Here is a 26,990-nt window from a genome sequence, read left to right as displayed (position 1 = left end):
GCTGTCAACTTTAGTTCATGGAAATAGCAATAGATTACGCTACTAGTTGACACAAAGCAATGTTTTCCAAAATAAACTTCCAATTGAATTTTTCTCATTGTCATTCTTTGAATTGACTAAAATAAACATTCTAGAGAAAATTCACATCCTAAAACGGTGAGTATATTCTATAACGAATAAATAGAACTACCTATATGTTACAAATACATGAAAATGCTACCCCCCGCAAAGCGAGGGGCTATTTCCCTTTCCATCCGAAAAGAAAATTACCGCGCAGGCTCGTACAAAATGGCGTCGTTTAGTAATGAAGTGTACAATGTTCACATATCGAACTTACCGATCGATATCAATGGAGGATTCGCGTTTTTCGGCGATCCCTGTGCTCTGTCTGAATTAAGTGTTTTCGGTGTCCAGTGTAGAGTTAAGGTATTGAAAGGTGCCTTTTTGAAGAAGTTACATCACAGTGGTCTTCCGGAGCCTGAAATTAGAGTATAAAATGTCTTTCAAATCACGCAGGTGCGTACGCAGTCGTAGTCTTTCTATTCTATCTGGGCCTGCTCGAACGCGCTACCCCTTCATGATGGCCATTCATTTGGGTTTATCCTTTACGCCGCCGCAAAAGAGTTTGTGTCATTCGCGTGCAATATTGACCCGGCGCGACTGATTAAAAGCAAATGCATTTACAGAATAACATGAAAGAGAGTGCATAGTGACACCATGCCCCGCTATTTAATTATTAAAGCCTACGTTTACTATTTCTTTTCATGCTATTATTAAACATAAAAACAAGCATAGGGTTAATTGTTTTGTTTCGAAAAGATTTCTAGGAATTACTTATGGAAGTAATTGTAGTTATAGCTTTAATGCATAGGTTGAACGAGTATTGATTTTTCCTATTGGTCAAGTGGCTTATACAATAGACTTCTGTCTCTAATTATGTTTAACAAGCCATTGACATAAATCCCTATATTTATCTAATTTATTTTGATTCATTAACTCTACTTTAATCCAAGGACTTAACAAAACTTATTTATACATAACAGAATTATGTAGGTAAAATTAGTTCTACTTCCATAGGTTACTAATTTAAAAGGTCACAAATTCTGCTTTAAGCTTTATTAAATATAATAAAATAAACAATCCATATTGTTTTAAACAAGTGTTTTTTGTTATTTTGAGGACATAATTTCAAATCAATTCAACTTTGAGATTGATAACACCTCATCAAAATGTCCACTCCAGTGTGATAAAAAAGGGGTTCAATTCTAACTGTTTTAAAACAACCTGTATTAATGATGCCTGGCTTGAATATCTTGATCAAAATTTATATACTAAAATTATTTTCTTTTACTATTGGTAAATAAAATACACAGCTGCAATTATATATTATACACAGCCTAATAAAACCTTGCATTTTCTATAATTTATTCCATTTAGAAATTAATTTATTCATAGTGCCTTACCTTCATATTTTTTGTGATGTCTTTTCTGTATTTTTAATAGTCAAATAATTAGTTTATGATTTTGCTCTTTAAATATTATATATATTTATTATGACCTGCTCGGACTTTGCAAGGCTGATTTTATTTATATTTTGTAAATAAATGTAGCCTCAAGTAAAATAATAGCAATTAAATTATAATGTATAAAGGGAAAGAGTTTCCAAATTGGTGCATAATGATAGTATAGATTGGAAGGGATGGCTGGATGGCAATACTTTTGCATAAAAATAAAGTATAAGAATATACTCTATTTCCTATTACTAAGGTGTGTTAAATATAAATCTAAATAATAAGATTCTTCAAAGAGATCTTAATTATCTTATGATAATTCTCATACAAATACAATACTGAGGTCATAAACAGCACATCTATCAAACTCCTTACAACCCAGCTTAATAATTTTTGAAACCACCTTTTATAATACTGCCTACCTTTTAGCGCATCAAAATATGTCTTAGTAAATATGTTATTCTTGCGTTACTGTTACAGTGATATGTTAGGAATATTACTCAAAAACAGGTGGCAAGCTGTTAAAGTAGAAATACTTATCTTCTAGTGCTTAAAAGAAAATTTTACCAAAGTTAGAAGAATTGCTTGTTGAAACTGAGCAAGCAGTGCCAAATGGTCCTGGATAACAAGCAGGACGACGACTCAGACACCAACATGAACTCCTTAGTCAGCACAGAGTCCATGGACACCGGAGAAGAGGTTTGTAATTTTTTGTCTATAGTATAGACTAGAGTTTGGGGTAGATATCCACCTGATTTACTAATAATTTGCATCAAGAGATTTTGTTGTTTATCCAAAAACTCAATTGGATTTTTGTCTAGCAAGTTTGTGTAAAATATTTTTTAAAAAACAGGACATGTCACAAGTAGATGGATGTGGGTTAAGTGGTGCATCTGACGATGACGAAGAATGTGCATCCTCACCAGCAGGCTCCGCATATGAAGATGCTGGAGATGTCATCAAGAGTGCTATGAGCGATGAAGTCACCAAGCAACTTGCAGCCGCTGGTCAGTATGTTATTACGGCCTTGGCTTCACTTATCGTTCATGCTTCAAAAATTTTGATATACAATGAGAAATAAAATAGTCTTAATACAAATCGCTTAAAAATAAGTAATGATTCCTGGAAAGTGATAAGTAAGTGTACATACACTTGCTTATCACTTTCCAGGAATCATTTGTAAAACTATAGGTTTAATAACTCTAATCATTAAAGTGTCGAAACTGTATTCTACATTTTGGTTTAACCTTAATAATTGAATTCTCATGTGGAGACTAAAATTAAAATCCTATCCAAATGTCGACCCTTTTTCAAAGAATGCAAATAGATTTAACATAAATATTCGTATTATTGAAACAATGTACAAAAACATTTTATTGTAATATTTGCATTTGGCCTAGTTTATAGATTTGTTCATAAGCATTTATGAATTAATTTAATTTATAACTTAGGTCCCGTGGGGATGGCTGCTGCAGCCGCTATAGCATCGTCAAAGAAACGCAAGCGACCACATTCGTTTGAAACCAACCCCTCAGTAAGGAAACGACATCAAAACCGTCTACTACGAAAACTTAGAGTGAGTATTTTGTATTACCAGTGAAATGTTAAATATGTCTAAAATTTAAGCAGAAACTTGTAAGGTGTAGCAATAGAAATATATAGTCGAGTTAGAGAGCTGTATCTTTCTGGTGATGTATTTCGCCTGAAATCAAATGTTACGTGCATTTTAGTTCGTGCAAAAGATAGTTAAAAATAGTTATGGTGATAACTGTTAATAAATGCCAATTTCATATTTATATATATGTAATATGTCTGCCTCAACCATTGTGCAAATTCTATTTTCATTTGGTAAATTACTTAAAGTTATTTTATGTATAATATTATGCACGGCTTCGTACTAGATATTTATTTTAAAAATATTTAATAGTATATATCGTATTACGGACGTTTTTGTAGATGTTGATGTCTTCTATATAACTGTAGTACATCACATTGCTCTATTGTCAATAGTTTCCGCAGCGGACGCGATTTGGAGTTTTAATTAGTTACCTTGGGTTTACATTGTCTAAGTTTTCATACAGACCCTTAACATGTTTAATTATTCTATAGTCTATGTTCATCAGAATTATTACTATCCGTGAAGGATTCTGATGGTGAAATAATTTTCAATTCGGTATAGCAGATTTATATGCAAACAAACAAATGTTTCCTCTTTATTATATTAGTGTAGAACCAAGAAGTTGGACTACACTTAGAACACATGCATAAAAGACATGCATTCGTAATCATTGGGAGTGTATTACGTGGTTCAAACTTGGGGTCAGTAACCTTCCAGGGGTCGTGAACTGTTAACCTGACCTATCATTTATTAGCGAAATACACGATTATGGAATAAATGTGTAAAATTGAGTGGAGAGAATCTGTTAAAGAAATATTTCATTAGATTTCAATTGGATGGACCAACACGATTTCATTTATTTATTTTTACTAAGTGAGGTCTTCAAGGTTCTTCATTTTATTTTGTAAACGAAAAATGTTAACTTTATAGGAATTGATACACATTTGATTTAACGACGATTGCCTATGCTAAGGAACTTAATATTATTTTAATATTAAAAAAAACAAATTACATGTATCAGAGCGCAAAGTAAAGTATGGCCTCGTAAATTTGATATTAAGGTAGAAATAAGGCTAAGGATAGGTCAGTAGAAATCATTTCGTACAGTGAAAAAGAGACTGATCGATCAATGCCAGACATCTTGTTTAAAAAGTAGTTTTTGTTCCTTAAGATCCTTTTTTTATAGAGACATTGCTAAAGACATCAACTATTAATATAATTAACATAACATTTGTTTGGTTTCTGTCTAGAGACGAGCAAAGCCGCTTTTAAAACACGCAATTATTAACAACGTGTCGCTGTATTTATATTATTATGAAGCCCTTTTATTTCAATTAATCGTTAACAATGTGAATACATTTTGGAATGCTTTATACGCTCCAGTCTATCATTTAGACATTTAAAAATGTTGCACCAATTAGTACATATTAATCCATTATAGAGAATAACTTATATAGACAACTGCTTATAGAGTCGGAAATCTCATATTGGTTTATTTGACAATGTAAGGCACACTTTTTTTGCCCCGACGTACCAATATAAAGTATTGTGTAGTACGATAACCCTCTTCCTAATTGGAAATGGGGCAGAGGTTGTTTTATTGATCATATTTCAAGATAAGTAATCTGCCTTTCAGTGTCTAGCAAGCGAAAATTATTATTTAACTCGAAACCAAACAATGCTGTTTGGTTTCGAGCGAGGTTTGGCATTATATGCAAGCGTATTATAAACATTCGATTGGATATACAATTATAAATCAGGGCGCGATAGCCGACATATAGCTGACATCGAAAAATAATGGTACCAACCAGCAGTTTGTTTTGTTTATTCAATACAATATTGCGAGCTAAGGACTTTTTTCTATTGAACTCTCACATCTGCCATTGTTTAAATATTGATCGAACTAATCGCGTAAATGTATATGTCGCAGTAAAGCAGTTAAATGAGACAGTTAATTAAATGTCGATATTCAATCAAGTCGCTAGCATTTTGATTTAAATAAAACAGCGTCGAAAACGTTTTAACTATCTGTCTGACCGAAAGCCAGCGTGTTGATTAACAATGTAAAACCAGACTCCGCCATGATTATTTCATTTATTTTTCTTATTTCGGTGTGATCGTGAAGAACTGAGAGCTTGGAAATTCAGTTTTTATCTTTATTGTAAATGGTTAGGTTAGGTTAGTCTTGTTGCCTAGGAACGTTTAGGAAACTCGTTAAACGTTTCGTTCATTCACTTGTCTGACGGAATTTTAGCGACTTGATTGAATATCGATCTTTAACTAACTGTCTATAGACTCAATTAACTCTCTGATTTAACTACTTTACTGAGACATATACATTTACTATAGTGTGATGTAAAATATAAACGTCACGGTTAATAGCTACAAAGACTTCGACTTTTGAACTTGGGGTGAATATTTTAACACTAAATCGATACCCTTGCGAGGGGTTTAACTTTAAACCAATTAATTTATTGTGTCACGGTCAGTGGCTATTGTTTTCGATTGACACACCCTCTGTAAAAGGGAATAAATCAATGTAGCCAACGCTTTATTCCTTGATATTGGTATGCTAAGTCACATGCTTAGCACAAACTGTTCGTTACTTTAGTGTATACGACAGTTATCAGCACGATTTATATTTACATTTAGGGTTGCTGAATTTTTCACTATATATTATTACTAATCTATGATATCACTAAAATAATAGTGGCGCTAAAACCTTTAGGTCTAGGCCGCAGATTTGTGTATTTGTTTCGTGATCATTTTCTAATATGCGAAGTAGGTGATCAGCCTTCTCACACCCGCCGTCTATTTTTGGCTCTAAGGTTTTTTCACCATGTTTTCCTATACCATATATAATATCGGCGAGTATGAGACAGCATAGATTGTCGTTTAACGATTTAACGTACGACGGGTTATCACATTATTAAATGGCGATATTTTTATCGACAGCAAACAATAGAAGAATTTGCAACTCGCGTTGGTCAACAAGCTGTGGTACTGGTAGCGACCCCCGGCAAACCCAACACATCGTATCGAGTTTTCGGTGCGAAGCCGCTAGAAGATGTGGTGCGAAATTTACGCTGCATGATCATGGAGGAGTTGGAGAATGCGCTTGCACAGCAGGTACTACATACACATACAGAATCTCAGATTTACTAAATTCTCTTCCTGGATTGAGACTTCCGAATAAGTACTAGAATGATGTGATACACACTTCCATATTCGGGTTTTACACGGGAATACTTTGAATAATACTGGAAATAATTTCGATGATGTGTAAGTTATTTTTTGACGAACAACTCTTTAAACCGAAAATTTATCCAGGCCAGAATGGATACTTTACTGCTAGAATAAGATAAAAAATAGATATATGTATGTATCAAGAACTAATGCCAGCTATAACGAAATGTTAAACTAGAAGTTTTTTTCTTCTTATTTTGATAACTTCAACATTCATGAAGAGAAAGCACAGTAGTAGAATAATTGCACCAAAATTTGTTAATTATTTTGAACTGAGATATTTCCCATTTAACACTCTGAACCGCATCGTTATGCTTCTGCTTTCTAAAAACATTTAAGCCAAGTAAGAAATTATGTTACAAAATTTATAAAAAATAAGTTAATGTAAATGCTTTGATGACGATGCGGATACGGGACATACTATCCACGAAAGCGCGCCCAAGTCCTAACTCTTATATGGAGTGGGAAAAAAAGAAACTGGGAAAAGCCGGATAATTTATATCGGGCGCGGGTTTGTGGATGGTATACGCTTTGTACAAGCGTGTTGGAGGCGAAATAACTCTTCAGTTCGGGCTGGGCTCGGGCCCGCAGGCGCCGCCGCCGCCACAAGATGACCCTTCGCTCTTCGAGCTGCCGCCTCTCATCATCGACGGCATCCCCACGCCCGTCGAGAAAATGACGCAGGCGCAGCTCCGCGCCTTCATTCCGCTCATGCTTAAGTACTCTATGGGTGAGTCACCTTTATAAGTATGAAGAGTTAAAATTACTATATCAGTGCGAGGTTTCGATAGTTTCAAACAGTGACTTTTACAGTTTTTTTAACAGCTGTTAAAACATGTTCTCACTAACGAACGAATTATACGATTTTTTAATATAAAGTGAAGTACATAATGACAAAAATACGATTATTGTTTTGTTTTTTGACAACATAAAACTGTCCCGATGTTGCGCAAACTGTTGTTTTTAATTAAACATTGTGATTATCTTTATAAACTTATTTACCACAATTAAGTAAATAAAATAAATTTGTGTCGCTACAACCTTTTTAGGCCTGGGCCAGATTTCTGTATCTGTTTCATGATCATTTGACAGTCTGTCCCGTACCTGACGCACGCCGTCGACTTTTTGGGTCTAAGGCAAGCCGGTTTCCTCACGATGTTTTCCTTTACCGTTTGAATGTATGCCCAAAGAAAGCCCACACAGTACACAGCCGAGGTCAAATGAGACTCCGACGTTTAAGCTATTAGGCCAAAATTGTTCTTACAAATTAATTCATTTATTCTTATTTAGAAGAAATACTTAATATACGTTGATATTAAGATGGGTGAATGAGAAATAATGATTTAAATAAAATTATTTTTAAATGCAGTGCGCGGAAAGCCTGGCTGGGGTCGTGAATCGACGCGTCCGCCTTGGTGGCCCAAGGACCTGCCCTGGGCCAACGTACGAATGGATGCACGATCGGAGGACGAGAAACAAAAGGTGTATATATAAAACATTTATTAGATATGTATGTAACGAATACTACCAAACTATTTTAGGATTTGACATGAGTTGCCAAAAGTTCTAATTTCAATATTCGAGTCTACTTTATAAAGGCTTCTTCTTGGTTCCCACCGCTTTATCGAACTGAGCTGAACTCAATCGAAATTACTTTAATATTTATTGACTTTGTGTTTGAAATGTTAAAAATTAAGTAATAATGATTATGGAGTCATTATTGATATCGTCGTTATACCAATATTGACAAATCGAGTAAGGTGCTACTAAATTATAATGACAATGGCAACTGACACTAATGACATTGCTCCGACATCAATAACAATGACTAAAGTTACTTTTATTACAGACTATCAAATGGCTTGATTTGCAACATTGACAAATCAAATAAACCACTTTGCGGTTTGAACAAATTTGACTTTGATGCTATTAGATTATAATGACAATGGCAACTGACACTAATGACATTGCTCCGACATCAATAACAATGACTAAAGTTACTTTTACTACAGACTATCAAATAGCTTGATTTGCAACATTGAAAAATCAAATAAACCACTTCGCGGTTTTGAACTAATTTGACTTGATGCTATTAAATTATAATGACAATGGCGACTGACACTAATGACATTGCTCCGACATCAATAACAATGACTAAAGTTACTTTTACTACAGACTATCAAATGGCTTGATTTGCAACATTGACAAATCAAAAAAACCACTTTGCTGTTTGAACAAATTTGACTGTGATGCTATTAGATTATAATGACAATGGCAACTGACACTAATGACATTGCTCCGACATCAATAACAATGACTAAAGTTACTTTTACTACAGACTATCAAATGGCTTGATTTGCAACATTGACAAATCAAATAAACCACTTTGCGGTTTGAACAAATTTAACTTTAATGCTATTAGATTATAATGACAATGGCAACTGACACTAATGCCATTGCTACGACATCAACAACAATGACTGAAGTTACTTTTACTACAGACTATTAAATAGTTAGTATACCTAGCAACATTGACAAATCAAATAAACCACTTTGCTGTTTGAACAAATTTGACTGTGATGCTATTAGATTATAATGACAATGGCAACTGACACTAATGACATTGCTCCGACATCTATAACAATGACTAAAGTTACTTTTACTACAGACTATCAAATAGTTTGATTTGCAACATTGACAAATCAAATAAACCACTTTGCGGTTTGAACAAATTTGACTTTAATGCTATTAGATTATAATGACAATGGCAACTGACACTAATGCCATTGCTACGACATCAATAACAATGACTGAAGTTACTTTTACTACAGACTATTAAATAGTTAGTATACCTAGCAACATTGACAAATCAAATAAACCACTTTGCTGTTTGAACAAATTTGACTGTGATGCTATTAAATTATAATGACAATGGCAACTGACACTAATGACATTGCTCCGACATCAATAACAATGACTAAAGTTACTTTTACTACAGACTATCAAATAGCTTGATTTGCAACATTGACAAATCAAATAAACCACTTCGCGGTTTTGAACTAATTTGACTTGATGCTATTAAAGTATAATGACAATGGCAACTGACACTAATGACATTGCTCCGACATCAATAACAATGACTAAAGTTACTTTTACTACAGACTATCAAATGGCTTGATTTGCAACATTGACAAATCAAATAAACCACTTTGCGGTTTGAACAAATTTGACTTTGATGCTATTAGATTATAATGACAATGGCAACTGACACTAATGCCATTGCTACGACATCAATAACAATGACTGAAGTTACTTTTACTACAGACTATTAAATAGTTAGTAGACCTAGCAACATTGACAAATCAAATAAACCACTTTGCTGTTTGAACAAATTTGACTGTGATGCTATTAAATTATAATGACAATGGCGACTGACACTAATGCCATTGATACGACATATGTTTTATCCATATTATACGGCAACATGCGTTCCCGCGGTGTATCTGCCCACTTATCTTGCTTTTTAGTAAACGAAGACACGATGTAATTCTTAATTGATACGCGTAATTTCATTTCTACTCCAAAACTATGTATCAATTATGTTATATTAAGATACTGTCGAACTATAATTCCATAAAACTGTTACTGTTACTAACAACAAAAAAATTAGTTACATGGCATTTTATCCGCACAAATTCCAGTTATTTTTTATTATTTCTTTATGTAGAAATGAAGGTATTATCGATTAGTTCTCTATGGCATAAGTTTAACTGCTAAGAAAGAAGAATTGAAATGTTAGCTATTTAATATTTGTTTCTTTATAAATGTATAGAATTGTACGTGAATTTACAGATGTCGTGGACACACGCGCTCCGTCAGATAGTGATAAACTGCTACAAGTATCATGGGCGAGAAGATCTTTTACCTGCCTTCACTGAAGATGATGATGATAAGCATACAAGAGCGTTGTCGCCATCCGTACGTATATTATACGAACTCACACAAACCGAATTCTCAACAATTACAAATGTCAGTATTTTCAGACCACTCTAATAATATGATAAAGCTTTTAAATTTTTAGTTGATTAAGACTAAATTGTGTTGGTTTTTTTAAATATTTTTTTTCAAAAACTTGAATATTGGGTGGAAATTTCTTGCTAATCCTATTTATTTACTAATTATTACAAAATTTTCCCTTCTGCATCAAAATTGGAATGCTGCTAACTGGATTTGGTATTATTACAACATAAAACTCAAACTAATAGTCGTCACAATGTATGCCTAGTGGTAGTTGCAACTCGAGTGGTTCGGGCAAGCACAGTTCACAGCAAGCAGTGCTTACTTCTCAGCAAGTCTGCATTGATCAAATGACACTCGCCGATGTCGATGTATGTGATTCGATTAATTACGTGATGATGTTAACAAGATGTATATTTATCGCAAAAAATTCCAAATTTGAAATATTGTTTAAATCAAAGTTCGACTACTTACCAATAGATGGCGCGATATATCAATGGTAATGTACATAAACGCGCTTACAGAATAGGTTCATATATATATGTTAATACTCGGAACAAACGCAGCTGCAATTTCCCCGTACTAAACCAATTTCGTATTTAAAGTTAGTATTTTTTTTGGGAAAAGGCAGACTCTTATTTATTAATATCCTAGAGGCACTTTTGCCTCTGCCTTTTAATAAATTTAAGTAATGTATTAAAGAAAAACTGTGTAAATAGGCTTACTATAAAGTTTACGATTATCTAGTTAATAAAAGGGCCTGGGACTAGTGCTAGACAGGCTATTTCTAATTAATTTACGATAATTTGCTATTTTAAAACATTACCGAGAGTTTTTTACGCCGGCTTTTACTCTCGACCTACACCCTTTGTCTACTTTGCCGATGAGTAGGGATGTCTACCTTTTAAAATTTAATGACGTGGAATAAGTGATACTTGAATCTCATGCTCCATAATAAACATTTTTTTTTAACTTGTGAAATTTTGTATTCCCATACACTTTTAACGCGTAGTAGGCTTAGTTACGCTTTACTGACAAACGAACGTTAGATAATTACGTATTATACATTCTTACTTATAAATACGAAAATGTTGCGTTAAGTTTTTACGAATAGTTTTTATTTTACTCGTGGTAATTATAATATTAAGATATCCAGGGCTGGCTCTAGAAAGCGTAGTGTTCTCGTCTCAATGGAGCCACTGACTAGTGAAACAAACGTATGCTGTGAGTTCGAGTGCGATGAGAAGGATGATGGTCTTTCGCGGAACTTAAATGACATGTAAAATATACAATATTAAATAAAGTCACTAGTAAACGCACTCGGCCAAACTAATGTGCTCCGTAATATTGAATAAAAACTAAATAATACAAAAGTTAGAGGTGACTTTGTACCGAAGAATTTGTATTGAATTATGTTTTAAATTCGAGTCAACCATTGAAAATATAGTGAAAGATCAATACATAATAATGTTATTTAGTTTAACACATATGCTTAGATCAAATCAAATCTACATTGAAGTATTTAAAAGTATTGTACAGTATGCTTTAGTGTGTCAATAGGTGAATATCCGTGATTTCATATTATTGTTTCATTCATAAGACGCGATAAATGAATGTAAATATCCAAAAATGACGAGTTAATATATGATAAAATTTCTGTTAGGATTAAGCATTTGAAAATTGTCCTACGGGTACTACGGCTCGCAATTGTTTTTATTTCGATAGTCGTTATAAAAAAACAGCTTTAGGTTAAAGCTCAGATTTCTGTATCTGCTTTGTGAGTATTTATTTCATGATATAAGTAAGCTCAGCCTTCTTTGATTTTTAAGTCTATCACATAACGGTTTCCTTACAATGCTTATATTTATCGTACGAGCGCGTGTTGTTTATATAGGTCCATTATGGTGGGATTCGAACCCACGACCTCAGGATCGAGGGGCCCACACTCAAGCCACTAGGCCAACACTGCTATTATAACATTAATAGGTATTAATATTTAAATTTAGATGTCTCAGTACGCGCCCGCAGTTCTTCAAACAATAACAAACCCAGATGGTTCAGTCTCGTTGATACAAGTGGACCCTAATAGTCCAATCATCACATTGCCTGATGGAACTACTGCGCAAGTTGTAAGTATTGTGACTGATAAATAATTTGTAATTTTTCGCATAGTAGTAGTACATTTATTACATGGCCTCTTAATATAATCACAGTGAAATTATTTACGAAATAATATCGAAAAATGAAATGACGAATATAAAAATCTTCATTTTTTGTTGTATTCAATGTTTGCATTAGATAGTGTAAACGCTGTAATCGAATTTTGTAATACTGTAAAATATAAATTTAAATCCGCGAATTTAAAAGAATTCTCCATTTTTAGAATATACAAATAAAAATTCATTAATAAAATATGATAGCAACATATTACATATTACTTATATGTGAGTAGCTGTGCCCTAAAGTTTTAATCACAATAATTCTTCCTGGATAATCTGTTTAACACAATTACAAACAATTAATGTTTTTTGCAGATTCAAAGTACAGATGGTGGTACCGTAGTAAGCGGAGTGAATGTTAGTGGTTTGGACGGTGAAGGCGTCTCTGTAGACCTCAATGAAGCTGGACTGAATTCTGACACGCAGATTATCCTCACCACTGATGATGGACATGGTAGGATAGCATTCAGTGCATATGTATTACATTTTACTCTTTATTACAAAATCTGTTGTTTTATTGTAATATATTTCCTTTGTATAATTTCTCGAGTATATTTTTTGTCGGATGCAGGTACATGTATATTCAATAGCAAATAAAGATACTTTCAAGTATTATTTAGTTCTGTTTACAACTATCTGAATTATAATATAAAGTATTAATTTAATCCAAAACGTGTTTATATACTAATATTGGCTGGTATTGGCATATATTTAAAAAAATATATTTCTGTTTGATTTCACATTATAATATTAGATCCTTTAAGGCGGTATTGGGTGGGACTTAGCTTAATTATTAAATACTGACATAAATTAAGTATTGCTTTAGACAAGATACAAGTTTATTTGGTTGATGTTATGATTGGCAAAAAGATGTTGACCAATCAAGCGACATGATGAGTCATTTTAAAAAATATTTTTAAATGACTCATCATGTCTAACTAAGTCTGACTAACAAAGTTAGAAAATTGATCATCTTTATTTCATTTGTATGTGCGTAAATATGTAAAATTTATTTTTACTCCTTGCAGGTTACCCGGTATCAGTGTCGGGAGTTATAACAGTGCCAGTGTCGGCCTCGGTCTATCAATCAATGGTTGCTTCAATGCAACAGCAAGATGGCGTCTGCGTCGCACCGCTTGTTCAGGTCACAAACAACACACGCAAACATTCACGCACGCATACGCGTATACGCACGCTTACACCCGACGAACACACGTACACGCCCGCTGTCGATTTGCATACCTATATTAAAGTAGAAGTAGTTTAAATATGTACATCTCTTCGGATGATTTAAAAATGCATTTTGACATTTTGGTTAATGGTCTCAACAGTTAAAAAATCTAAAATTTAAAGATTTTTTCTTCTAATTACATTGGATATATGAACCGTTTAAATGTATGAGGGTAGTATTAACTTGCTAAAATTTTAACCATTTCAACATATTGTGTGTTATGCATCTTGTATTGATTTTATTTTATTATTATATGGGTAAAGTTTTAAGCTTTTCCTACGTCGGAACTATATTTGATAAAATCTACAAGTCGTAGCAATTACGACCGATATTATGAATATAGAACCCAGGCGTGATTCCTAAACCCAGTTGACGGTAGTGCTATGCCAATTCATACAGATGCCAAAAACGTGCTTTTAGTGGAGCTTGTTATTTAGTTTATAAATTAGTGAGTGAACTTAAATGTTGGTTAAACAGTATTTTATAATTACCAAAAAGTTACCGATTTTTTTCTAGTCGAATAGATTTTACAGATTTTATTTTCAATTGTGCCATTACAATAGATTAGCCCGAGTTGAAAATCAATATATCATAGAGAAAATAGTTTGATTTAATAATAAAATCTACGATTCGTTGCGAAAACGATTGGTATTTTGATGTCCAATACGAGTTGTTAGTGTTGTCAAAAATATTCTGTTTCTTAAAAAACAACAGATAATTGTGCTAATTCTGAACTAATTAACATAATAATATCAATTTTGTCAGATTAATATGTCAAATTTTGATATAGTTCAGACTTGGCTATATGTTTTGACTTGCATTAATATCAAACTATATTTTTAAATATTTTGGATTCATACTGAGTTTGTGTGCTCTTGATGTTTTAGCTGTTCATAGTATGCTTGTTTATGAGTCAAACCAGCTTAAAACGCTTTACTGCTAAATATTTTGCTAAGCAAAACATATATTCATATGTATATATATTTAACCAACTATCTATTAAAATCTCAAAATGGGTACTTTTATTTATCATAAGCGTAACAAAAAATCTGCAGCACGGTCGGTCTGCACGGTCTTGTATTGAACATGTGTATATGTCGCAGCTAACTAGCTTAATAAGCCGTTAAATTAACAGCCTGGCCTTTTAGCTAAACATCGCCGTTTAACTAGCGGCATGAAAGATTTTAAGCCAGCTAGGCAAATGACATGGATCGATGACGTTTCGCTAATTGTCTAGCCTTTTGCTTGTTAATTTAAATTTAGTTCCACTTTATGCCACTCTCAAAGATAATTTGAATTTAGCTATGATGGACTCAAAAATTGAATTGTTAACGAAATATTTTTTGTAAGGTGTGTAGATGTGGGGGATGCCGGGGTATGTTTGCCTCCGGGTGACTACCCGGATGGCTCCAAAGGAAACAATGCGATTGTGATTGACATCTTTATTTGACGTGCTTACGCGTCAATCGCTAAGTACAGACTGTCCCTCTGTGTTGTTACATTGTCCTTATAAAACTACGCACACAACTATATAGTATATATATAAATACCCCTACAACTACTCCCCCCTTTTACAAAAAAAAAAAAATGTTTCTTAAATACACAGTTATACAAGAATTCATAACACACAATTCTACAACACAATCTAGTAATAACTTCGAGCAATCACGCGTACTGCACTGTAGGTTGCATTGCCTGTGCCTTATCGGTAGGCGGCATCGCCATCGACACAGTCTTCATGGTAAACTTCTTTAAACTCTTATTTATCTTCTTATATAGAAAGTAAACACCAATTACTAGTAATAACACCAATACTGCTGCTATAAATGTGCCGTATTTTTCGATTTTTTCTTCTAACGTAGTAGCCTGGTTAGCACCATTTTGAGCTATAACTATACTTTTCTCTTCTTGTTTGCTCTGATTTTTACCCATTATTTTAATATAATTTGACAAACAAATGAATTGAATACCTATTATAATAATATAAAGAATAAATTTAATCTTATATATTAAATTGCAGTGCTCACATTGCAAAAAACTAACCTACTTACGTATATCCATAAAGTAAACGCTACAGTGCAGTATCGTAACAATATCTTACATCGCTAGCTATAACTTAAGCAAAAATACTTAATCTAAACATAGCATTTTGTAATTAGCTTGGCATAGCATAGCTAAAACTGAGCGCTTAGCTTTAATTCGCGAATCGTACCGGCTTTTTAATAACACGTCCCGAACGCGTCTTTTTAACAGGCTTGGGTTCGACTTCTATGCTGGGTTCAACATCGGGCATTTGAACTAGAGGTGCCGGTTCGATGTTTTTCTGAGATTCTAACTCCGGCAACACATAGCGGGCTTCAATCTATCTATAGATATACTAGCTGTACGATTAGGAAATTGTATGACAAATACTTTGGGACCTCTCTTAATAACTCGATATGGACCATCGTATGGCGGTTTCAACGGCTTGCGCACCGAATCGTCTCTGATAAATACAAATTCTGCATCTTTTAAATCGGGATGCACGAAATATGGACGGGAATTACTATGCGATTTCGGGACGGATTTTAACGATTTTATATGCTTTCGGATACCCTCTACTAATCGTTGGGGCTCTGCAGACCCTACCTGCGTAGAAGAATCGTAAAAATCACCTGGTAATCTAAGAGTACGCCCGAAGGTCAATTCAGCAGCTGACACGCCAGAGTCGGTCCGCTGAGCTGCTCGTAACCCTAATAAGACTGTAGGCAGCTCTTCGACCCATGACTTATTTGACAATCGAGCCATTAGGGCTGCCTTCAATGTCCTGTGCCAGCGCTCCACCGCTCCGTTAGCCTGCGGGTGGTAACTAGTTGTTCGGATTCTGTTTATACCTAATAAGTTCATGAGTTCCCTAAATAACGAACTTTCGAACTGACGACCTTGATCGCTCGTGAGCCTTATTGGACAACCATAACGGCATATCCAGTTTTCATATAAGGCTCTAGCAACCGTCTCCGCGTTCATATCCCGCAATGGCAAAGCCTCGGGCCATCGCGTACAACGGTCTATCAAGGTTAAACAATATTTAAATCCGTCTTCAGTAATAGGCAAAGGACCTACTAAATCTATGTGCACATGCTCGAAACGATCGGCATGCGGGAACCTGCCCACTCCGGTCATCGAATGCCGGTCTACTTTAGCTCGCTGACAACTGATACACGTTTTGGCCCAAAGATTGATGTCAGAATTCATTTTTGGCCAAAAGAACTTTTCCGTTATTAACTTCCGGGTGGCTCGAATGCCCGGGTGACTAATATTGTGTATGCTATTAAAAACTGTTCGTCTGAACTCGCTAGGTATATATGGCCTCGCTACATTTGACGAAAAATCACAATAAATTCTTTTATTACATGTAGGTACAAATACTTTTTTAAAATTATCATTGCACCACAGTTCACTTGCATACTCGTCGGTTAATTGCGATTCGGCAATTTTTTCATAATCTAGAACATTCGGACAGTACAAAGTCTCAATGCGTGACAGCGAATCTGCCACAGTATTATTACTGCCAGTAACGAAACGAATATCTGTAGTAAACTCACTAATATACGCTAACTGCCTAACACGCCTCGGTAGCTCTTTCTCGCATTTAGTTTTATTAAATGCGTAAGTTAAGGGCTTATGATCGGTATATACTATAAGCTCTCTTCCTTCTATGACATCCTGAAAATAACGAATAGATAAATAAATAGCTAAAAGTTCTCTGTCGAAAGTAGAATATTTCCTCTGAGCCTCACTCAATTTCTGAGAAAAGTATCCTAAAGGTTTCCAACTGTTGTCAATATACTGTTGCAAAACGCCTCCGATGGCGATATTTGATGCGTCTACGACGAGAGAGATAGGTATATCGGTTCGCGGATGCGCTAACATCGCTGCGTTTTGCAAGCTAAGTTTGCACTGCTCGAATGCTTCGTCAGCCTCAGGTGTCCAAACTATACTAGTTTTATCACGCTTCTTCGCGTTATGCAAATAACGATTTAAAACTATTTGCTGTGTAACTGCATTTGGAATATGCGCCCTATAAAAATTAAGCATACCTAAAAATCGGCGTAATTGTTCTATCGTTTTAGGTTTCGGGAAATTTTTAATGGCTTCTATTTTATGTTCTAACGGCTTAATACCATCCAGAGACACCTCGTATCCTAAGAATTCTAACTTTGTCTGACCAAAACTACATTTACTTAAATTTATCGATATACCGTATTTATTGAAACGCTCAAACACTAACTCTAAATGTTTTTTATGTTCTTCAACGGACGAACTAGCAATAAGTACATCGTCTATATACGTAAATAAGAAATCTAAACCACTTAGTACTGTATGACTCATAAAACGTTGATATGTTTGTGCAGCATTACGCAACCCGAATGTCATGCGAGGAAACTCGAATAACCCGAAAGGAGTAGTGATCGCTGTTTTCTCAATATGCTCTGGAAATATAGGAACTCCGTGGTAGGCTCGAACTACATCAATTCGGGACATAATTGACTTCCCTTCTAAAATATATGTAAAATCACGGATACGCGGTAAAGAATACCTATCTGGCTTCGTGATCGCATTTAATTGTCTAAAGTCGCCGCAAGGACGTATTTCCCCATTCTTCTTGGGTACTACGTGTAACGGACTAGACCAACAACTCTTAGAAGGCCTACAAATCCCTAACTCCTGCATTATTCGAAATTCCTCCTTAACTTTTTTATACTTGTCGGGTGCTAATTGTCGAGCGCGGGAATGGACAGGAGAACCCGTCGTCTCTATATAGTGATATACGTCATGTGACGGCGGATCGTTAAAATTGCATGGTTTAGTAATGTTAGGAAACTTATTTATGACATCACGGTACGGGTGATCTTTATTAATAGTATTTAAACTAGAGCAACTAGTGTTAACTATGGATGCCAAGGAATTAAAATTAGTTAATTTATCTATTAATTTCCGGAACTTTAAATCTACCAATAACCCAAAATGTGTTAAAAAATCAGCTCCAATAATTGCCTGTTTCACATCGGCTATAATAAAATTCCAACGAAATGCCCTCCTTAACTTAAAATTTACAACTAACATTTTTGAACCAAAAGTATTAATAACCGTACCATTAGCAGCATATAACTTAAAATCACTACATTTTGATCTGGCACTGTTTTTATCTACTGGAATGACGGATACGTTTGCGCCGGTATCTATTAAAAAATTATATCCACTATTACTGTCCAAGATGCATAGGCGTTGTGCTGGGGCGATGGTGCAGGCATCCGCCTCCGTGACCTGCACCTCTAGGGGTTTCCCTTCTTAAAAGCGCAAGGGGGCACACATTTGGTAGCACGGTCTTTGAAACGGTAATGGTAAAAACATACCCAATCACTCGGCGCACGGGACTGCGAACGCCGTCGCTGCCCACGGCTGTTACCTCTATAGGGCGGGCGAGATGATGTACGGCTCTTCAGTAACTGGTCGAACTTGTGGCTCAGCTCCGCGATGGCCGCATGCACGTCGTTGTCCTGGTCTTGCCGAAGACCGCCACTTGTCTTGACCTCCGCCAATTGAGGTGGCTGGATGGATTCTGCTACCTTGTCTGCGACGTTGGCCAGTTGATCCAGGTTCTTGGTTTCCGTGACTGCCAGAACTGCACGGACTGCTTGCGGTAAATGCGTCTGCCACAAAATACGGAGAGTATCGTCCGGAAGCTTCTCCCGAGCCAGGTCCTTCATCCTGCGTAACAACTGAGACGGTTTCTGTTCTCCCAAGTCCATCTCGCTGATGAGCTTCTGCAGCTGCCTCGTTTCTGATTCCTCAAAAATGTCCAGCAGCTTCTTCTTAAGAGCTCCATATTTGTCTTGTTCGGGAGGTGAGAAAAGGATGTCTGTGATTTGTTGTATCACATCCTTTCCCAATTTCGACACCACGATGTTGAATTTAGTATCCTCTCCCATCTTTTGTGGTAACAGCACGGATTCCGCCCTGACAAACCATACACGGGGCTGATCTGTCCAGAAATCAGGAATCCGAGAGGTGACTGACGTCACCGCTGCGATTTCTTGCGTAGCCGTCGCGTGCGATTGTGGCAATGCCATCCTATCGTCTGAATTTCGAAGTCTGGGTTTCTTGTGCCGTCGAGGTTGCTTGTGTAGTCGGGGTCACCAATGTAGATGTGGGGGATGCCGGGGTATGTTTGCCTCCGGGTGACTACCCGGATGGCTCCAAAGGAAACAATGCGATTGTGATTGACATCTTTATTTGACGTGCTTACGCGTCAATCGCTAAGTACAGACTGTCCCTCTGTGTTGTTACATTGTCCTTATAAAACTACGCACACAACTATATAGTATATATATAAATACCCCTACAGGTGTTTCATTCTTTTTTTTCTTCCACATGGGCACTATCGTACGAATGGCCAAAGCATTAGCCAGCCAGTTTATTAAATGTTATTACAAATGCTACGGCTGAACATATTTCAGGCCACTAGTCAAACGGCACAGTTACAAGGCTAGGCTGTTAATTTAACGGCTTATTAAGCTAGTTGGCTGCGACATATTTATAAATTATTTATATATATGGGCCCTTGAACCTTTTTGTCGGTTTGAAAGCGTCTTAAACTGGTTTTACTGTATTATATGTGGCGATCTCATTGCGTAATTACTTATTTGCCTGCTCATATTAATATTTTTTTATTAATTAGTAGGATATTTTCGAAATTCTGTCAATTGTACCAGTGCATTTTAAATTGTTTTTAAGTTTTAATTATGTTAAGATTAATTTGCATGTTTAAGCTGTTTTTAGTTTAGTTTAATTTTCCAAATTTTATTGAATATTATTTATTGCTTGGCATAATTCAATATTTTGTGCGTTAAGTGTAAGGTAAGAAAAGTTATTATTGGAATTGCCATTTTTGTGTTACTGTTTGTTTTGCCAGGTAGTGGTTTGTGACGTTTGAATGAATAAAATATTTTAGTACAATTTTAAATAGATTTATTATTTTGTATAAATTAGAACTCTCGTCTTACGCAATGTGAAAAAAAGTTATTTAGCGTTAATGCAGAAAGAATAGATTTATTTTTTTAAACGTCTGTTTGTTAAATTGTTAAGATTGAGAGTTTATAATTTATGTTGAGTTTTTAATGAGTACTCGTATAAAAAGAGTACAGCTTGTCTTTTGAAATACGAAAAAGACGCTTAGACCTTAGAATACAGACTCTACGTGAAATATATGGTTTGACAAGTACCAAGGTATTTGCGATTAGATACAGAAAAGAGAAAAAATGCATGTTACAATTTTCTTTACGAGTGCTCTTATTATTTTGTGTTAATAAACGCTGTGATTCTTTTACGTGTTTTATTTGTTTGTGTAGTAGTGCCTGCAAGTGCGTCTAGTGTATATGCTACTGTGTACTAAGGTGTGTATCTTGCTTTTTTCTGTGTGTGTTTCTATATGAAATACATTTTATAATTTTAAATTTATAAAACTATACATCGTTTAAATTTTGTTTATTGTCCCGGTATTGTGTTATTTGTATTATATTCATTTGCGCTTGATCATTCATGAAATAAGTAAAATCTTTGCAATTATCTACGATGATTTTTTTTAATAGATTGCAGCGTATATATTTTAACATATTTATTATTGTTACAGAATATATTTTAATAATTAAATTTAATTCATCTTTGAGGCTTCGTTAAGGTACATGACTTTATTTGGAGGATTCTGGTTCGATCCCTAACGATGGCGCGGGATAAGGCTAATTAACTTAATCTCTCTTAAAAATAAATTATCCACATCGAGATGTGTTTTATATCGTTTGCAATTTTCAGTTTAATGCTGATAGGTTTTTTATTTTCGTTTAACTAAATTATACCAATTTAATAAAATATTGTTTATAAAAAACAATGCAACAAAGTTATAAGTAAAATCCATTTAAACCAATTTAAATTTACCCTGAATTTACATTCTCGCTCTGCTACTCAAATTGTGTATAACAATAATTAAAACCTTATTCATTCAGGTGGATCAGAACGGCGAAGGTCTGGAAACGATTTCAATGGGCGGGGGTGTGGCTCAAGTGATGCTGCAAGGTGGCGAAGGCGGTCAAGTCTTGCAAGTACTGAGTTTAAAGGACGCGACTGTGCTTACCAAGGCAATGGTAAAAATTTAATGTTTTATGATAAACGCTCTGTGTTGTTTAGGGATTTTGTAAAGGAAGAGTCCTGTTATACGTAGTTGGTCCCAAAGTTCTGTCACTGGCACATTATTTTTAAATTTCGAATTCGATTTTATAAAAAAAAATATTGCATTCTATTTTTGAATGTTTGACTATTATTTTAAAACAAAAAACAATCACTTTCCGTAATTTTTCACGATCGAGTGGACATTGAAAGAAAACTGAATAGCTGTTATTGCGTTGCACCGCTGTGAACACTTGCCGAGTACCATTTTCAAGTTGCTCAAACATTTGAATATAACGCTTAGGTTTGTGTACCGTACTATTGATAGGTAAAATGAAGTCTCCAGTGTTGATGACAAGAAAAGAACTGGCCGGCCACGCTCCACAAATCAAAGCTATCAAGGCGCGGATACCAAGAAATCGGAAAACAGTAAAAAAGGTTTTAAATGAAAATCTTGGTCTAGGAGCATACAAAAAAGAGTGGGCACTTACTAAATGCTCGTCGAACTTCTGAAGAAGCTGGAAATAAAGCTCCAAGGGTGCAACATGGACATCATCCATCATCAGTAATGGTATGGTTGGGAGTGTCCTATTACAGGCCAACCGTGGTTCATTTTTGCGAAAAGGGGGGTCAAAACTAGTGCAAAAGTGTACCAAGGGACGGTTTTGGATCGGCTTGTCAAAGACCTGCTCAGCACGCTATTTGCAAGACATCACTTCGTGTTACAGCAGGACTGCACCTGCACACAAGGCCAAGACCACTCAAGCATGGTTTGAGCGTCAAAAAGGAGGTGGACATGAGGAGTGGCCTTCCTCCAGTCCGGACCTTAATCATTTGGACAATAAAATTTGGCAGGTCTCTGACCCCATAAAAATTTGAAGTCATCTTTAAAAAAAGCAGTCACTGAAATCGACATAAATATTGTGGTGTGATAGAGGATTGGCCGCGGCGCTTAAGGGTCTGTATTAAAAATAATTAATGGTCTAAATAAAGGTCATTTCGAAGAATTTTATGCTTTTAATGCTCTATTTCTTAATTAATGTACTATAAATTGATATTCACTCATTAAAAACTGACCAGTACTTTTGTTTTTATCATTATTTCCATTTATGACAGAACTTTGGGACCAACTACGTATAATCTTACTTAGTACGCCGGTGTAGCGGCTTAAGTGGCTTTTAACAGTGCGTTTTCTTTTGTTTTCACCCTTCGTAATATACTTTATAGAAACTTTATACTTACGCGCGAACGCATTTTATCTCTACTGTTATATTAATTAAATGTATTATGTTGAAATATTTGTTTGCCAGCAACAACAGCAAGTAAAGACAGAGCGCGAAGCTGTGGCTGCTGACTCCTAGCTATTAAGTCTTGTGGCGGAGCCTGAACGCACGTCACAACAAGCGCCATCTATGCCGGACGATCTTGACGAGGACTAATTCAGCCCATTGTTACAAGATCCAGAGGGTTTAAGCACCATTTGTATGAATAACTTTTAAACAAATTGTTAAAGTTCGAAAATAGCTTAATTATTATTATAACCCGATTATTTCTTGTAACATTCGCTCTTTACTACGGCACTTCTATCTTCTGTGATTACAGTTCATTAATATCGACCGTGACTTGTCTAGGTACACGAAATACCAGTCGTAGTTGTCACGAGTCGAGTCTAAATACAGCTCTCAAATGGCCTTTTGATCTACGACTCGGAGTAAGTACGATTGGTTTTTCAGAAATGTTTAGAATTTACTACGTAATATCAAACAAAAATTGATCTTCAAAATTTCTAGATTAATCTATTAAAAATATACGAATTCGACAATGTCGGATCGGCGTTAAAAATTAAGACAATCCGAATAATTAGTTAATAATATGAATTGTCCATGATCTCAACGATCAAGCAAGCTAGCGTAATATTTATTTTCGTTTTTGTGCAATAATATTTGTTCCGGTATTTTATTTTACCTACATTCCTTTATTTAGGTGCAATTTTATTTTAAGTTTAACTTATTTTTACGTATTCTAGTCGAATCGAGTCATAGTAAAACAATCTAGTCTAAACAACATAATGTAAAATACATTCTTAGGAGAATTAAAGTTAATTTGTATTTAATTTTAGTATGGTTGGGTTTCTACTATACTCAAGTATTTGAAGCCATTATTTATTGGATATTTTTTAGTATGTGCGTACCAATACACCAAAATCTTAACTAGATGTTCATGAAGTATCTAAGTACTTTCGCCCTAAGTACCATTTGTTGAATTTTTATGTTTGACAAAGACTAATCTTTTACTCCAGTCTTTATAACCATTCGTTTAAAAATGGTCACATGACAAACGTCAGTTATTCCTCGCATGTCCAATCCAGTGGAAATCCAACCAAAAAGACCTTGCCGGGTTAAACAATCCATTTATTGCTGTTTAAAATGTATAGATGTTACATTTAGAAATCTATAACGCCGACTATCAAGTGGCCATATTGATTACTTAAGCCTATATATTAATAGGTTAAGTTTAAATAATAATTTATAAATCTTAATATATTCTTAGCCAAGTATAGATTGTAAGGTGTAGTCATCATAGAAAGTACAAATCTTTATTATTGAGTATATATGTGTAAGATTAATTTATTTTGTTTTTAATTTTATATTTTATTTGTTCCCTTGTGTTCACTAATTTATTAAAATATACATGAAGAAAAGCACAATTTTGTTGTTAAGTGATGATTAATTGTAACTGTAAATATAGTATGAATGCGTGTATATTGCAATTAATAAAATATTTACGTAATTTGTTTTTTTAAGATGTTTCTTATAGAACATGCTTCCACAATCAAGTGATTTTAAGATAGTTTGTAGTGCACCACTACTAAACTATATACCATAGGGATCTACCTACCCTTAGGCAAGTTTAAGGACCACTTTCAGCTAGCAAAGCCCTTACAACCTAATCTGTTTATAAGAAAGAATGCAAAGATTTGACTTGTCCTGCATGTTTATTCATGATGATGTATTAAGGTAGTAGCCACAACAATCAATATAGAGCAGTAACAAACAGATACATGTTAAACATATTTTTTACAGTACTGTAATAGCTTGAACAAATCGTAACTTATACTAATTCTATTTGAATGATGAATTTTTACACTTAGCTTGGTTCAAAACATACTCACTGCTCTCCCTAACTTTTGCATGCAACAATCTACCATTACAAAACTACCTCAGATAAAAGAATATACAAACTATTTTTTTTTATTCTTTCCCATGAACCAAATTATGGGCATCAGTATTATGAATTTTTATACTTGCATCACAATCATTTACCATTCTGATAATCACACATGAAACCACTTGCTGTTGTCACACTTCTGTTCCCAATCACATAGATGCCTACTTCACACTCGTTTTTTTCATTTTTTTCAAATCTTTGTAAATAATTCTATATTTTGTATGATTACAATTTAATAAAAAGGTATTTTAATATAGTAAGTATTATCAGATACGAGTGGCAATATGGCAAACTAATTTGGATAAATTTTGACTTGATTAATATAAGATATTAGATAACCTCAATGTGGCATTATAAATTGCTTTAAACAAATATTATTGTCAATTAAAAGAAACATTACTAAGTGTAATTAAAAAATATACATTATTAATACATTTAATAATACTTCTGGAGAAAATTATTAAAACAACAATACTATTTCTAATGTTTAATACATTAGACAAGCCAGTTGATTTTATCTGGGGAAATTTAAATTCTCTGATGTTTGTTTTACATAATTAAATAAAAACAAAAGGTAACAGCAAAACTATTATACAATATTTTCTACATCTTATAACCAGTAACCTTACATGTCAAACACATTTTGTAAAGCTAATTCTGGCTTGTCATAGCCAAGTTCCTCTGGAGTTTCAATTCCCAGCTCTGAAAGTGCTGGCTTAATTTCTTGGATTATGTATGGGTAAATCTCATTAACTTTAGATCCACATTTGTCTTTGCAGGCCTCAATAAACCTCACAGCCAGGGCATAGTCATTTACCCGTCTGCAAGCATGCATAGCAGCAATGATAATCTTAGGATCAGGAACCAAATCCATACCACACAGGTCATTCATGCCCTTGCGGATTTCCCACCCATCAATGTCTTTTCTGTTGAAGAAAGCTTCATATCTGCAACCATATTACTAGGTTATTTCACTTCTTGCATGAAATGCATATTAAGGGAAACATTATCACCCTTACTAGTATAATGTTGTGGCATTAAAGTTAATCTTATTTAAGAAGCATGGAATATGTAATTTAAGGTCATTTGTATGAATTTTGTGCCACAATAGATTATGAGAGACTTCTATAGCATGGAATATAGGGGCGTTTTTCATTTATATTTTCCTTGCTTCCAAAGTATACATTCAGAATGAAAGGTAAAAAAATGTAGAGCAACATTTATATATAATAAAATGAATAGAAATATAAACACACAAAATAATAGGAAAAAACTAAGTTACATAACGTCAAAATTTTCAGAAAGGTTACCTTCTGTCGAAGTCCTCATCTGATTCAACTGGGCCTCCGTGGGACCTTCTAGCAGGGAGTACTCCACAAACATTAGTGGCTGGTACCAAAGACCTCCTTAGGACATTCACCAACGTTCCCGAAGCCGATTTTAACATTTTAAAGGGAAAATCCACAGGAACTTTAAGAAAGATAACAAAATATGGCTGCCGGACCGACTGGTAAATAGCATAGACTAAATGTAATTGAAGTTAGCTCATTTGCTTCTGTCAATCAATAATTTTGGTGCATTTGTTCTATAGTCTTTGATTCTTTAATATTTTATAACATAAACAGATGGCGTTATTACACGTAGGTTCATTTATCATTTTAATATGATCATTGAATAAGAATATCCTAAGGTTTGTGTAATTTTTTGAATGCTTGAAT

At 34.5% G+C, this 26,990-nt stretch overlaps 2 protein-coding genes across 8 annotated transcripts; one reads left to right on the top strand and one right to left on the bottom strand.

Annotated features, from left to right (window-relative positions):
* Positions 1–24: 24 nt before the first annotated feature.
* LOC123714736 (DNA-binding protein Ewg) lies at positions 25–24,808 on the top strand. Of its 7 annotated transcripts, none has more exons than XM_045669195.1 (14): positions 25–156; positions 2,059–2,210; positions 2,365–2,518; positions 2,963–3,087; positions 6,085–6,258; positions 6,943–7,105; positions 7,745–7,857; positions 10,228–10,404; positions 10,641–10,763; positions 12,399–12,521; positions 12,927–13,065; positions 13,640–13,755; positions 21,885–22,022; positions 23,355–24,808. In XM_045669195.1, exons 2-14 carry the CDS (start codon positions 2,124–2,126, stop codon positions 23,403–23,405), a joined length of 1,683 nt encoding a protein of 560 aa, XP_045525151.1. In that variant the 5' UTR covers positions 25–156; positions 2,059–2,123; the 3' UTR covers positions 23,406–24,808. The 7 variants fall into 7 exon arrangements, 6 of the variants coding, with proteins under 6 accessions (XP_045525151.1, XP_045525154.1, XP_045525155.1 ...); XM_045669198.1 differs by lacking the exon at positions 25–156 and adding an exon at positions 387–516 and having other exon boundaries at positions 6,967–7,105; XM_045669199.1 differs by lacking the exon at positions 25–156 and adding an exon at positions 387–516 and having other exon boundaries at positions 10,228–10,353.
* A 938-nt stretch (positions 24,809–25,746) lies between these two features.
* LOC123714739 (cytochrome c oxidase subunit 5A, mitochondrial) lies at positions 25,747–26,804 on the bottom strand. Its single transcript, XM_045669205.1, has 2 exons — positions 26,583–26,804; positions 25,747–26,219 (listed from the first exon to the last, which is right to left on the bottom strand). The coding sequence occupies exons 1-2, from the start codon at positions 26,717–26,719 to the stop codon at positions 25,898–25,900; spliced, it is 459 nt and encodes a 152-aa protein (XP_045525161.1). The 5' UTR covers positions 26,720–26,804; the 3' UTR covers positions 25,747–25,897.
* Positions 26,805–26,990: the final 186 nt, after the last annotated feature.

The sequence above is a fragment of the Pieris brassicae genome, chromosome 9 (genome assembly GCF_905147105.1).
Source record: "Pieris brassicae chromosome 9, ilPieBrab1.1, whole genome shotgun sequence".
In the NCBI taxonomy this organism is placed as follows: Eukaryota; Metazoa; Arthropoda; class Insecta; order Lepidoptera; family Pieridae; genus Pieris; species Pieris brassicae.
The sequence above is the reverse complement of the archived record's forward strand: the minus strand, read 5'-3'. Positions and strand labels throughout refer to the sequence as shown.